Source organism: Bos taurus, chromosome 17, assembly GCF_002263795.3.
Source record: "Bos taurus isolate L1 Dominette 01449 registration number 42190680 breed Hereford chromosome 17, ARS-UCD2.0, whole genome shotgun sequence".
Lineage (NCBI taxonomy): Eukaryota > Metazoa > Chordata > Mammalia > Artiodactyla > Bovidae > Bos > Bos taurus.
The window spans coordinates 71,936,400-71,950,786 of NC_037344.1; the positions used below are offsets into that span (position 1 = coordinate 71,936,400).

The 14,387-nt window shown below is 57.9% G+C and overlaps 2 protein-coding genes across 2 annotated transcripts; both read right to left on the reverse strand.

Moving 5' to 3' along the window:
* Window positions 1-896: 896 nt before the first annotated feature.
* Window positions 897-4,807, reverse strand: IGLL1 (immunoglobulin lambda like polypeptide 1). The gene is given in 3 exon segments (NM_001319903.1): window positions 897-1,274; window positions 1,412-1,527; window positions 4,589-4,807. Coding segments are annotated over 3 exon segments (633 nt in total). The 5' UTR covers window positions 4,786-4,807; the 3' UTR covers window positions 897-954.
* Window positions 4,808-11,602: 6,795 nt separating this feature from the next.
* On the reverse strand, window positions 11,603-12,182 carry VPREB1 (V-set pre-B cell surrogate light chain 1). The gene is made up of 2 exons (NM_001413645.1): window positions 12,137-12,182; window positions 11,603-12,053 (listed from the first exon to the last, which is right to left on the reverse strand). Exons 1-2 carry the CDS (start codon window positions 12,180-12,182, stop codon window positions 11,641-11,643), a joined length of 459 nt encoding a protein of 152 aa, NP_001400574.1. The 3' UTR covers window positions 11,603-11,640.
* Between the last annotated feature and the right edge of the window lie 2,205 nt (window positions 12,183-14,387).

Sequence of the window (14,387 nt, forward strand, 5' to 3'; positions counted from 1 at the left end):
CAAGATGCTGCCACTGGGCCAGACAGGCCTATGCCAGGTTGGCCCCTCTGGCGGCAGGATGCAGGGAGAACCTCCGCGCCCCCCACTGCCCCAAGCCTGGAACCGGGACTGGGGCAGAGTCTCCAGGAAGAGGCCGCCCTCTCCCAGCCCCTCCCCGAATGAGCGGGCCCTAATTCCTGACCCAGAGGAGGGGCTGGGGGATGAGAAAGCCCGTCCCTCTAACCTAAGGCCCCACAACTCCGTCCCTGAGGCCGTGGGTCCCAGGGGCCAGGAACCTGGGTCCAGGCGGGCTCGAAGTGCTCAGGGTAGAGGGAATCTGTACCCCAGAGCCAAAGCTAATGTCCAAGCCCCCTCCCCGTGAGCCCAGGAGGCCAGGGAGAAAGGAAGGGGGAGCCGGGGCTGGGAGACCCCCAGGAGTGGCCCAGCCTGGAAACCCAGCAGGACACGGAGAGACGGATGCAGGCCAAGGTCCCGGGTCAGTTACGGTGACAGCCATCATACCGCAGAGAAAGGACAAGCGGGGGGCAGGCAGGTGTGGGGGTCCCCACCAGGCAGGGATGGAGCGCTCCTCTGGACGACACCAGCCATGGGCAGCTGTGTCCGGCCAGGTGGCAGGGCTGGGCACGGCCCTGTGCTGGAGGAGGAGAGGTCGGTGGGGATTGGGTCCCAACCCGTCTCTGGGCGACACCTGCCCCCCACCCCGACACTGTGAGCCTCTCCTCTTGGGGTATTCTCTCCTTGGTGCCTGGGATTCCTGAATCTCCAGAATCCTGGAGAGGTTGCTGATTAAATACGAGACAAGGAAAAAAGGAGCAGCAAGCAGGATTTATGAATGACAATGAGGACGTTTTGTTGCAAGCAGATTGGGAGCGGGAAGAAGGGACGTAGGGGACCATGGTGGGAGGGGAGACGCTCCTGGGGTCCCAGGGCTCCAGGAGGGGGGCGCCCAGGGCCCTAAGAACACGCTGAGGGCTTCACTGTCTTCGTCACGGTGCTCCCCTCGTGCGTGACCTCGCAGCTGTAGCTGCTTTTAGGTTTCCACTCGCTGCCCGTCAGGGTCAGGTAGCTGCTGGCCACGTACTTGCTGCTGCTCTGTTGGGAGGCCTGGCTGGTCACCACACCCCGGGTGACGGGGCTGCCGTCTGCCTTCCAGGCCACGGTCACGTTGCCCGGGTAGAAGTCGCTGATGAGACACACCAGGGTGGCCGTGTAGGTGCTGAGCTCCTCCGTGGAGGGTGGGAACAGGGTGACGGAAGGTGGGAACTTGGGCTGATCTGTGGGTGGTAGAGAGACGGAAGGTCATCATGGCAGCATCCCTGGCGGAGCCTCTGACCTCGGGAGACAGAGAAAAGTGACTTTCACGAGAGAGCAGAGGGTGGGACAGGCTGGGGAAGGGGTGAGAGCCGCTTACCTGGTATGGTGACCTTGGTCCCGCTGCCAAAGGTAAACCACGCTGAGGGACCCTCAGGCCAGACGCCACGCCAGCACCTAGGACCTGGCCCCCGGGGGCCGGGCCGGAGCGGGAACCTGCTGGGCGTGATGGACACCGGGCTGTGTCCTGTGGGAGTGGGTGTGGGTAGCCAGCCCTCCAGCACCCAGGGCACCCCTGGGTGATGCTACCTAACCATCTCGCCCTCTGCCGCCTCCTTCTCCTATGGTTATGGTTACCAAGGGTGGGAGAGGGGAGAGATCAATTGGAAAATTGGACTGGCACATACGCACTACAATATGTAAGACAGACTGCTAATAAGCACCCGCTGTATAGCACAGCGAGCCCTAGTCAATAGTCTGCAATGGCTTACAAAACACAGGTTCGATTCCTGGGTCGGGAAGATGCCCTGGAGAAGGAAATGGCAACCCAGTATTCTTGCCTGGAAAATCCCACGAACAGAGAAGCCTGGAGGGCTGCAGTCCATGGGGTCGCAAAGAGTCGGACGTGACTGAGCGTGGCACGGGATGGCTCATGTGGGGAAAGAATCTAAAAAAGTGTAGGCATATGTCTACGTGTGACTGATTCACTTTGCTGCTGCTGCTGCTCCTGCTGCTGAGTCGCTTCAGTCGTGTCCGACTCTGTGCGACCCCGTAGACAGCAGCCCATCAGGCTCCCCCGTCCCTGGGATCCTCCAGGCAAGAACACTGGAGTGGGTTGCCATTGCCTTCTCCCTGCTGTACAGCAGAAACGAGCAACTCGACTATACTCCAATAAAAAAAAATTTCAAAAGAAAATTGGTCCCCAAAAGGTTGCTAACGGTACAATTCCATTTATAGAACTATCTGGAGGGGACAAAACTAGAAAAGAAGACCAAGTTAGTAGTTGCCAGCTCGTCTGTCCCGGCTTGGGAGGGAAGGAAGTGGGTGTGGCCAGGAAGGCCTCTGGGAATATTCTGTGCTTTACTGCATCCCGGTCGTACCCTGGCCATGATTTTTTATATTACGAGACATCACCGTTGGGGGAAACCAGATGAAGAGCACCTGGGACCCCCTGTATTATGTCTTAAGGCTGCATGTGAATCTACAAATATCCCCAAATAAAATGATAGAAAAAGAGATTACATACAGCATGATGACATCGATATCTGGAAAAGGCAAAACTATAGGATCAGAAAGAGACAGGGCTTTCCTGGCTGTCCAGTGGCTAAGACTCCAAGCTTCCACTGCAGGGGTCCCTGGTGGGGGGACTAGAGATACCACATGCTGCTCCGCATGGCAAATCAAAGAAAGAAATCAGTGGTTCTTCATGGTTGGAATAGAAAGAGGACTTGACTACACAAGAACCCAGAAAAATTTGGGGAGGGTGGTAGAAATGTTCTGTATCTTGATTGGGGTGCCGGTTACACAACTCTATGATTTTATTAGCACGGGTTCATTGGAAGGACTGATGTTGAAGCTGAAACTCCAATACTTTGGCCACCTGATTCAAAGGGCTGACTTATCTGAAAAGACCCTGATGCTGGGAAAGATTGAGGACAGGAGGAGAAGGGGACAACAGAGGATGAGATGGTTAGATAGCATCACCGACTCGATGGACATGGGTTTGGGTGGACTCCGGGAGTTGATGATGGACAGGGAGGCCTGGCGTGCTACGGTTCATGGGGTCGCAAAGAGTCAGACACGCCTGAGCAACTTTGACTTTCACATCTCACCCTCCCTTCTCATTGGACGTCTAGGTTGTCTCTACTTCTTCCCCAAGAACATACAGTATTCAGCCAAAGTTCTGATGTATCATCAAGATAAATTTCTTTTATTTTTCAACTTTATTTTTATTTTCTGGCCGTACCACATGGCATGTGGGATCTTAGTTCCCCGACCAGGGGTGGCACCCAGGCCCCCTGCGGTGGAAGTTCAGAGTCTTAACCCTGGACCACCCTGAAAAGTCCCAAGATACACGTGTAGAGGTGGGATTGCTTGATTAAGTAGAATGTATGTTTTTATGACTCTTGGTACGTGGTGTTGTTTGTTCCAGAAATTCAGCCTCCCGCTGACAGTCCCTGATGGTGTGTGTTGCTCTCCGTCAGCCCTCTGGCGTCGTCACTGTCAATCCACTTGCCCATTCCATAGGTCCGCGTGGACCGGGCCCTCCTCCGGTCGCCTTTCCACTGCCTCTTCTCCAGCCTCTAATCTGGCCTCACACCAGTTTTTGATCCGGAACTGTTTTCCCAAAACGCCAGCCTGACTCTGAGAGCCCCGCCCTTGAACCCCTCAGCCCCTCCCCCGGGTCCCAGGGTGACGGAGAGGGTGGTGTGCAGCCCGCTCCGCCGGCTCTGGAAGCTCCCTGCAGGCCTGCGCCCCTCGCTGTCTGCCTCAGGGCCCCGCTCCCTTGGCCTGGAGCACCCCCATCCCAGGTCCCTGCCCTGGACCTGTGAGACCAGCTCAGGCAGCGGCCCACCCACCTACGGCCCCTAACCTGGCCACAGGGCTGCTCCACTCCTGGACGTGACCCCTCGGTTCAGACCGTCCCTCTCGGTGACCCTGAGTGGTCCGATGGCTGAATGGACACCCTCAGGGGAGACCAGCCACCTGCAGGCCACCCCTTCTCCCCAGCCTTTCGCTGCGGCCACCCCTGCCTCTACGGGGCAGGCGTCAGGCTGTGAGGCTCTCATCCAGTTCGCACCCCTCACATTGCAGGGGGGAAAGTGAGGCCCGGAGGGGTGGACTTGTCAGCCCAGCCAGCACTGGGGAGAGGGGCGCGCACAGGGGCAAGAAGGTGGTTCACCAGCCTAGGGGAGCCCCGGGGACCCCAGGACGAGGGCAGTCACCGCCGAGACCTCCTGCCCCCGCCTCCCCGTGCTGTTCCGCTCGGAGGACCAGCGCCGGGCAGGGGAGAGACTACTCTTGGGTGCAAGAGGTAAGCGAGGCCAAAAAACTCAGCAATCCAGAAAAATGATGTTTTAATCCAAGAAAAATAATTAGTGCAAACAAGTCCACACCAGACAAAATGCCGATGCTTCTGACGAAGCCTCCATCTCCAGGCCCCACCCTCCGGCCGAGCCTCCCCGCTCTGCCGTCTGCCCTCACGGCGGCTCTGTCCTCACCCTCAGCGTCAGCAGCAGGGACCCCTGTGCACCCCAACGACTCCCCCGGCCCTTACCTGCTCCGCAGGCTCCACGGGCTCTTTCCTGATGGGGCTTCCATGCGGGGGGCTGTGCTCTGAGGCGCCGCCGTTGGGGGCAGCAGGCCGTGGGCGCCCACCGCCAGGCCCAGCAGGATGAGAGGCCAGGGCTGCCTGGGGACACCGCGCTGACCCCTAGGGGCCTCACGGGCCCCCTGGCCTGGCCTGGGCCTCATGTGCCCCCAGGGCCAAGGGCACCTTGGGCAGACGCGCTGGTGTGGGCTCCTCCTTGGAGGGGTCGAAAGTGCCCCGCTTCCCCTTGCTGGCAGGGGCTGTCCGGGTGCGCCCCGTCCCGTGGGGCCCGTCCTCTGCTTTGGCCTTCTGTCCCTGCCTCCAGCACCGACCCCTCCCCCAGGGCCCAGGGCCGGTACTCTGGGGGGCCTCTCCTGGGGGGCCTCTGCCAGCTGCCCTGCTTGGTCGGAATCCAGGGCTCAACCGCCTCACGATGCAGTCTCTGCCAGCCCCACCCCAGGGACCTAGGGGACACAGCTGCTCCCGCCCTCGTTCCCAAGGGCGCCCTGGGCGTCTCCTGAGGGGGTCGGGAGGGTGGCGAGGCCGCGGCTGAGGTGGGGGTGGGGAGAGGGCCCAGGTTACAGGCCGGCTGCAGGGCAGGGAACCGTGGTTTCATCACAAAACTGGGCACCTCCTGGGTGACACCCCTCTCCCCCATGGGTCACACATACACACACGGGTCTCACACACACACAGAAACACAAACACACACAGAAACACAGAAACACAGACACATATACACACACATCCATGGGTCTCGCACACACACACACACATCCGTGCATCTCTCTCTCACACACACATACACATCCATGGGTCTCGCACACACACACACACACTCACACACACACACATCCGTGCGTCTCTCACACACACCCTCATAGTAAACATAATAAGAGCAGCCGTCACCTCCAGCCTCCCCCAGAACGCCCTCCTCTTCCCACACTGACGCTCTATCTCCCTTAAACACGAGCTCCGCATCCCCTCCCCAGGCGCTGTGAACCAACCTTCTTGGGCTTTCAGGGTCTATGATTTTGACTCCTCTAGGCACCAGGTATTCCTGCCTGGGAAATTCCATGGACAGAGGAGCCTGGCGGGCTACAGTCCAGGGTGTGCCAAAGAGTTGGACACGACGGGGCGCACATGCGCACGCGCACAGACACACACAGACACACACACAGAGACACACACAAACACACACACACAGACACACACGCAGACACACACACACAGACACACACACACACACACACAGACATACATGCAGACATACACGCAGACACACACAGACAGACACACACAGACACACACACACACAGACACCACACAGACACACACAGACAGACACACACAGACACACACGCAGACACACACAGACACACACACAGACACACACGCAGACACACACATAGACACACACACATACACACACAGACATACATGCAGACACACACGCAGACACACACAGACACACACACAGACACACACATAGACACACACACAGACACACACACACACGCAGAGACACACGCAGACACACGCGCACAGGACCTTGTATGAGTGGACTCACACGGAATCCATCCAGCAGAGCGCTGTGTGAGCTGAGCAGCGCTCCACCCGCAGCGCGGATAGATGGCTGCTGTTATTACACGCATTACTGTCATTCCTGCAGCTGGCCCATCGGGTGTGCCTTGGGGAGAACCATCAGCCATCAAGAGATGAATGCAGCCCTGATGCCATCGACTGCCACTTTTCAAAGTTTGCATCATGGAGGTTGTAGAACCGACGCAGTCGGGAGCAGCCAGCACCCTGCAACAGTGAGGCCGTGCGGGGCAGGCGGGGCCAGGGAGCGCCTGCACTCAGGGCGGGCGGCGGGGTCGTGGGGTCCTGCCTCGGTCAGCCTAATGCATCAGTACGCTCTGGATGGTGACGGGAAATGGATTTCTTACAGGAGGTTTTGACAGGAGAACCTTTGGAGAATGTGGTTCTGATCCAGTGTTTGTAGGAGACGAAGCTCGTTGTCCCATCCACGCTTGCGCATCAAGTTCATGTTTGAAACTACTCTCTGCTTCAGGTCCCGATGGTTTGCCCATTGCCCTGACACTCTCCCCAGGGGCCCCCAAAGTGAATTTCGTGAAAGCCACATGCCCTCGTGGTCAGGCCTCCCCAGACATTCTGTCGGCACCTGCCCAGTGCAGTCACGGGATGCTGTGGCAGATAGACTGACTCCCCCAGGTAACCGGGAGTTCATGAAGGGGAGGTCAGGTCCACAGACCACGTGACTTCGCTTGGATCCCCGTGTTCCACACGCACTGACCAGGCGTCTGCGAGGGCCTGATACTGAATCGTGAGACCTCACAGTTCTTGGGTAGATGGGCCAGGCCCTGAACAGTAATGGGGTGGGGTCACCCTGACAGCCGCCATGCAGAGTGTGGGGGAGCCCCTGGGGGCCCCGACCCAGTCCAGCTTCTCCCCACTGTGGTGCCTGGCTCACTCCAGCTGGAACCTAAGCTCCTTGCACTTTGGGGGCTGGGTCTCCCCCGGGGTCCCAGGCGGAAGCTGGTCCCTCCCAGCCCCCAGGCAGGTGTGACACTCCCCCACTGCCCAGGGAAGTGGTGGTTCCCCTGGGGACAGCCCTAGGTCTTGGGGACAAGAAGGGGCTGTCCATCAATTCAGGGACCCCCAGCTACACCCGCCCTGCCCCGTGGCCTGTGCCTGGCTGCTGCTGCACACACCATGTATCCCGCCGTGGCCATGGTCAGAAGTCCGCATCTGGCTGGACCCCAGGGACCCTGGAGGGGTGAGTGACTGAGAAGCATCTTCAGAGCATCAGCTGCTGGACCACACGTGCATCTTAAGTGGAAGTGTCCTAACAAGGGAGGCTGAGGCGGACGACAGGGGTGCCGGATGTGCTCCTCCTCGCGCGTGGAGCTGCCGGGAACCTGTGAAGATGCGGGTTCAGACTCAGCAGGTCTACGGCGGCCTGGACACGTGGCATTTTTCACAAGCCCCCAGGTGACGCTGGGCGCTGCCAGCCTGTGGGTGCCTGCACTGCGCCCTGCTGGTGCTTCCCCAGGACAGCTCTGAGGTCCGTGGACATGATGCTGAACTCAAGCTGCTGCGTCTCTGGGCCTCTGGGTCGAGGACGTGCTGACGAGACGCCGGGAAGGACAGGAGGTGTCTGATCTGAGGGACTATTCCAGACCGCCCCCAGTTGGACGGCAGTCACTGGGAGTGGAGGGGTCAAGGTCGGCCCGTAAGGACCACCACCCTCCCAGCCCCACTTGCCTCTCTGCGGTCCATGCAGAGTCCAGCGGAGGAGAACCTGTCATGACTTCGAGCCCGGGCACCACCGTGCCTTGAGGGTGGCAAACAGAGCTTTAACTTTGTTTTTTAATGGCTTTCTTTCTTTTTCACTTTTGAGTGAGTGGTGTAAGGTGGGTTGTGTTTTCCTGAATTTCTCCTTAATTTTTCTTCCGCTGCCCGAAGTTGTGTCCGACTCTGCGGCCCCGGGGCCTGTAGCCTAACAGGCTCCTGTGTCCGTGGGATTCTCCAGGCACAAACACTGGAGCGGGTTGCCATTTCCTTCTCCAGGGCATCTTATCAAGCTAGGGATTGAACCCAGGTCTCTTGCATTGTAGGAAGATTCTTTACCATCCGAGCCACTATATATGTACACACACATATATATGTGTATATAACGGAATATTGCTCCGCCATGAAAAAGAATAAACTAATGCCATTCACAGCAACGCAGACGGACCGTCACGCTGAAGTAACTCAGACAGACAAATACCATACTCCATCACTTCTACGTGGACTCGAGAAAAAGTGTGCCGACGGGCTTGTATACATAACAAAAACAGACTCACAGGCCTGAGAGCAGACCCATGGCTACCACAGGGGAAATGTGACGGGGGGAGAAGTTGAGAGTTTGGTGTTGACACATGCACATGGTTGTATATAGATGATTAATGGGGACCTACTGTATACGAAGCACAGAGAACTCCGCTCACTATTCTGTAAGAACCTAACTGGGACAGGAACTCGGAGAATGGACACGTGTGTGACTGAAGGTTTCGGCTGTACACCCAAAGCTGACCCAACACTGCGAGTCAGTTACACTCCAAAATAAATTAAAAATTAAATTAATAATAAAAGAGGTGAATGGCAAAACTAAAAATAAAGGAAAACCGACAATAGTGAAGATCCACACACCAACTCTTTATTTAAAAAAATCATCATCTTTTAGAGAACCAGCTGAAGTGAAGGTGACTTGGCCCAAATGTTTTAAAGACAAAACTGAATGAGCTGTTTACGACGCACCACCGTGTCTCTGGTTAGGCACCGACTTGAAAGGCCTTCTGCTGCCCTAAGACAGAAAAACTTCCCACAATCGCAGTGGATTTAAACACCTCAGTATCTTATACCCATGAGCTCGTGATGGTGCTAACAAGGTGGGGGATGCTGGTACACTGACTTGGGATTTTCGATGACTGGTAAATAGAGGGGGAAGATCAGACATTTATCCTGCCTTTACTATAGGAAAGTCCCTGGGGCACCTCAATCATTGATGAGGGGACGTGTCCCTCCTAGTTTTGCTGGAATGAAAATGTCCTCATTTCACATCCTGTCGTGAACTGCGTGCACATCACAAAAAGGCAGTGTAGAATGAGACGCCAGCCAGGCCCCTCCCTGCGCCGGAGGGCCTCTGAATGTTAACCCCACCCGGCCTCTTTGAGTGGGGTCACCTGCCCCAGCTCGAGGTGCCAAACCCCCGTCACAACCGCACGGCCTCGGTGTGCACGCAGAGCCCTTGCACTTCACACGGGCCTCGGTGTGCACGAAGAGCCCTTGCGCTTCACTGCGTCTGATAGGTAGGCTCCTTCCCACCAGACCCCTGGGTCCTCTCAGATCCCCTCCCCCGCGCCTCGATGTCCAACTCGGGCCAGGATGTCTGGGCCCTGGCCCTCAGTGCCACTGGTGGCGTGTCCCAGCTGGCTGGGTTCTGCATTTCTGGGTCGGACTTGGGAGCAGGATGATGGAGGAGCCGACAGGACTCCCTGCTCTCTGGGTTTCTTACTGTGACTCTGAATATCAGAATCACAGAGGATGGAAGCAAGAGAAGGGCTGGTTACAAGCAAGAGACAGAGCTCTTCGCGGACCACCTTCCTGGCCTCTGGAAATCGGGGCCTGGAGGTCCGTGACCAGAGGCAAAGGTCGGATACAGGAAGAACTCAGTGCATTTCAGAGAGCGGAAGCCCAGTCAGTTCAGTCGCTCAGTCATGTCCGACTCTTGTGACCCCATGGACTGCAGCACACAAGGCTTCCCTGTCCATCACCAACTCCCGAAGCTTGTTCAAACTCATGTCCATCCAGTCAGTGAGGCCATCCAGCCATCTCATCCTCTGTCGTCCCCTTCTCCTCCCGCCTTCAATCTTTCCCGGCCAAAGTATTGGAGCTTCAGCTTCAGCATCAGTCCTTCCCATGAATATTCAGGGATGATTTCCTTTAGGATGGACTGGTTGGATCTCCTTGCAGTCCAAGGGACTCTCAAGAGTTTTCTCCAACACCACAGTTCAAAGGTCTGATGCAGGAAGCAAAGCACTCAGGGGCAAAGGTCTGACGTGGGAAGAACTCAGTGCATTTCAGACAGTGGAAGCCCAGAGGAGGCTGGAAAGAGGCCTGAGCTGAGATAAATGGTTTTACAGGAAACTCAGGACACACACACACACACACACACACAGGGAAGGGCTGCCCCTGAGGGTCTTTTCAGTCTTGAGAAATGGACATTCTCAGTCCAGTTTGGAGTCAGGGGAGATGGTTCACCTGGCACCTCTCTGAATGGGAGACATGTCCACATGTGGTGTGGACGTGGATGTACAGGGTCCCTCTCTGCAGGGCACACGCGGACCCCGCACCTCGGGGCTCAGGGTGCAGATATGGGCCAGAGTAGCAGGACCCCACCGTTTCCCTTCACCCAACAAACCCACTGGTGAGGCCACATCCCTGCCCGTGCGGTCTTCTGGGGTCCTGAGGGGTTCATACCCCCGAGTCCACAGGCACAGGGAGCCTCGGGCGGCCTTGCTCACCCCACCGAGTGTGGTCTGGCTGTAACCTGGAGGCAGGAACGGGTGTTTCTCCAGAGCAGGGTCAGCAGAGCACGGCCCAAGCGCCACCACCAGCCCGGCCCTGTCTTGCTTCTGTAAAAGTTTAACAGGAAGCAGTCACACCTGTGCGTTCAGAGGGTCTGTGGCTGCTTCTGAGCTCTCAGGACAGAATTAAGTAGTTGCCACAAAGATCGTATGGCCCAGAAAACCAAAACTAGTTACTATCTGTGCCTTTTACAAAGAACACTTCCTCTCACCTGGCTCAGGGTGTCTCAGTTGGGGCGATTTTGCCACCTTGGGGACCTTTGGCGATGTCTGGGGACGCCTGTGGTTGTCATAACTACGGGCGGGAGGCTGTTTTGGGGGGGTGGAGGCCAGGGATGCCGCTGGACCCCCTGGAGTGCACAGGCCAGCCCCCCATGGCACAGAACCGTCTGGCCCAGCGGGGGACCGAGTCCACACCCATCCCTGGGCATCGCTCTTCTCCCCAGAGGGCCAGCAAAGGTGTTTTCTAAACTGCTTACTCCATGCCCACAGTCAGGTACAACAGCAGGTTCTGTCCTTGGCAGGGGCACCTCCAAGGGGCCATGTCAGCCCCCCGTCCCTGAAGACCCACAGCCCAGGGGCTCCGGCCAAGCAGACCATGGCCAGCCAGTCTCCTGGGACCTTCACCCTGGCTGGTTCTCAGGTGCGTTCCACTCATTCTGACTGTTCACAAAGCATCCTGGGCCTCCTCCGAACCAATTCAGACCACTCGGCAGAACAACTTCCCAAGATGCAAGCAGTTTTAATCCCCAAATCCAGCCTCCAAGGGGGTTCACAGGAGTGTCTTCTGGCCCTGGGCAGCCCACCGCCCAGCCTCCTTGTCCACACCCCCACCCCACCCCAGAGGGATGCGGCCTCCGGCCTTTAATGCAAGGGGAGTGTGGCCCGGGGGCCCGGGGAGCCCAGGGTGGCCAGCTCCCTTTCTGCCCTCTCTCTCTGTATCTTCCGCCTCCGCCCCATGACCGGGGTCCCCACAGCACAGAAATAGACAGCCTCGTCCTCGGCTTGCAGCTCAGCGATGCTCAAATACCCGGTGTTCTTGGCCAGGTCTTTGGAGCCGGAGAAGCGAGGGGGGACCTTGTGGCCCTGCCTCTTGTCGGAGGGGGAGAAATATCTCAGCAGGAATCTCGGGCGGTGGCCGGGCCTCTGCTGGTACCAGTAGATGCTGTGAAGGTTGACGTCGTGGTCGCTGCTCAGAGTGCAGGCCAGGCGGACGGTGGCTCCCAGGAACGAGGCCACGGAAGGCGGCTGACTCAGCACGGGCTGCGGGCTGCATCCTGGGGACACAGAGGCGTGTGGGCACCGGGGCAGAGCAGGGTGCGGGAAGGGCAAGGGAGCCGCCAGCTCCGGGGCTTCTCACCTGTGCGGTGGAGCAGGAGCCCCAGGAGGACGAGGGCCCAGGACATGGTGCGGCGGAGCAGAGTTCTGCCACCAGGGTCCTCGTGGAACAGGGCCAGTCCCCTCCTCCGCCCTCCTCGCCACCTCCCAGGGGTGGGGCCTTGGCACCCCTGGCTCCCGGTGGCCATCCCAAACTTCCCTGGGTTTGCGATGCCGGTTGGGGGGAACGGCCGCGTGCTGGCTTTTGTGGCTCCTGCCTTAACCCAGGGGAAGTGTTTAGGGAGGAAGCACCTGCCCAGGGCTCACAGCCCAGTGCCCAGGAGGCCAGGATGGAGTCCCCAAGGGGGTGACCTCCGCATCCCCCAAAGGAAGCTGAGCCCCACAGACTGAGGTTCTTGTGCACACTTCTGTGTGTGGTGAACTGGGAAGAGAGGACAGGTCCTCATGGTGGGAAACACCTGCTGGGTGCTGCAGAAGGTGTAGGGGCCCTGGGTGAGGGTCCGCTCTATCCCCTTGCATGCCCCTAACATGCCCCTAACGCCCCCTCCAGACCCAGCCCCTGTCCCCCTGGAGTGAACCTGGAGTGACTAGCAGCTCCTGAAAAGGAACCATCTGGGCGGGCTTTCAGGAGGGGGCAGAGGTGGCCTTACCTCCTTCAGCCCTGCCCCAGGCCTCTGCCCCTCGTCCTCACGGGGGTCTCCCCAGGGAGCGGGGGAGGAGGCGTCTGTGAGCTTGGTGGTCCTGGGGGCCCAGTCCTGCCCCTGGGTCCTTAGGTCCATAAATGAGATGCTGTGCGCGGACCACGGTGTGTATAGTAAAGAATCAGCTGCTCCTCGTCCCTGGTTCCTGGGAGGCAGCCTCTAAATACAGCGCTTGTTTTTCGGGGGGCCCCTGAGGTTATACCAATGGGTGATTTGCGAAGGATGCTGGCCGTGAGGAAAGCCCCACCCAGCAATGGGAAGATGGGAGCTTTGAGCTGAGCTCCCAGGACGGGGAGAGGGGCTAGAGACAGAGTCCAATCACAGAGCCAGTGGTCCCCGGAACTGTCCTGAGTAATGAAACCCCAGTGGACACCGAGGCTCAGGGGAGCCTCCCAGACTGCTGGACTGTGGACATGCAGGAGGGAGAGGCAGCCTGAGGACACAGCAGCCCACCTCTGGGACCCCCATGCCCTGGTGCAGCTCTCCGTTGACTGCTCCTGGTCTGTAGCCTTTACAACAAACCTGGAATCGTGAGGATGGAGCTTTCTTCAGTTCTGTGAGGCTTTCTACCAGTCATCCAGCCTGAGGGGGTTTGGGGAACAGCCCCCCAAACTTGTGGCCATTTGGTCAGAAATATAGGTGGCCTGCAGATAGCTGAGTTTGCAGCTGGTGTTTGAAATGAGGGATGGGTTTTTTTGGGGTGGGGTTGTGTCCTGAATTTGCGCAAGTCCCCCTAACTCCACGTAGCCGGGGCCAGAATCACATTGCAGGACTCCTTTGGTGATCCAGTGGTTAAGAACTCGCCTGACAGCACAGGGGACATGGGTTCGGTCCCTGGCGTGTGAAGGTTCCACACGCCCTGGGGCTGTTGTAGCCACGGGAAACAAACTCACTCAGAAGGACAATGCAAATAGTGGAGTGCAGTTTATTACACCGGCGGGCCCAAGGCAGACTCTCCTCTTAGCCAAGGACCCCGACCAGTTTTTGTGAAAACCTTATGTACCCTAAGTGTATAAGGTTCCCTGAAACTAGTCTGAACAAAGGAAACAGAAAGATACAGTCAAGGTTAACCCGTGATCATGCGCCTTATGGAGAAGGAAATGGCAACCCATTCCAGTGCTCTTGCCTGGAGAATCCCAGGGACGGGGGAGCCTGGTGGGCTGCCGTCTACGGGGTCGCACAGAGTTGGACACGACTGAAGCGACTTAGCAGCAGCAGCAGCATGTGCCTTAAGCCTAGGTAGTTAACAGTGGACAATTATCAATGGGCCTGGGGCCATACCCCAATAAGCAGAATAGAATGTATGACTCTATTCCATTACACAGATAATTAGGGTATTCTTTTAGGCATGGAGAGCTCTGGGGCTCTTCCTTCCGGGGGCCTGGTTTCCCAGTTGGTCTGTCGTTTCCATAGATACTGGGCATACAGAAAGTCCACAGTCTGGCCCAAGATGGAGTCCTGCTTTCAAGATAGAGCCTGTTCTGTTTCCTCCTTCAGGGCAACTAAAGCGGGTGCACCACAGTGGCTGCGCTGTGACCAGAGCCCGCGCTCTGCACAGGCCGCTGCGACGAG

Excerpts from the sequence above, each read along its gene's own strand:
- VPREB1 (NM_001413645.1), bottom strand. The coding sequence starts at position 12,182 with ATGTCCTGGGCCCTCGTCCTCCTGGGGCTCCTGCTCCACCGCACAG. Across the intron at positions 12,054-12,136 it reads GCTCCTGCTCCACCGCACAG|GATGCAGCCCGCAGCCCGTG; the intron begins GTGAGAAGCCCC and ends CTGTGTCCCCAG.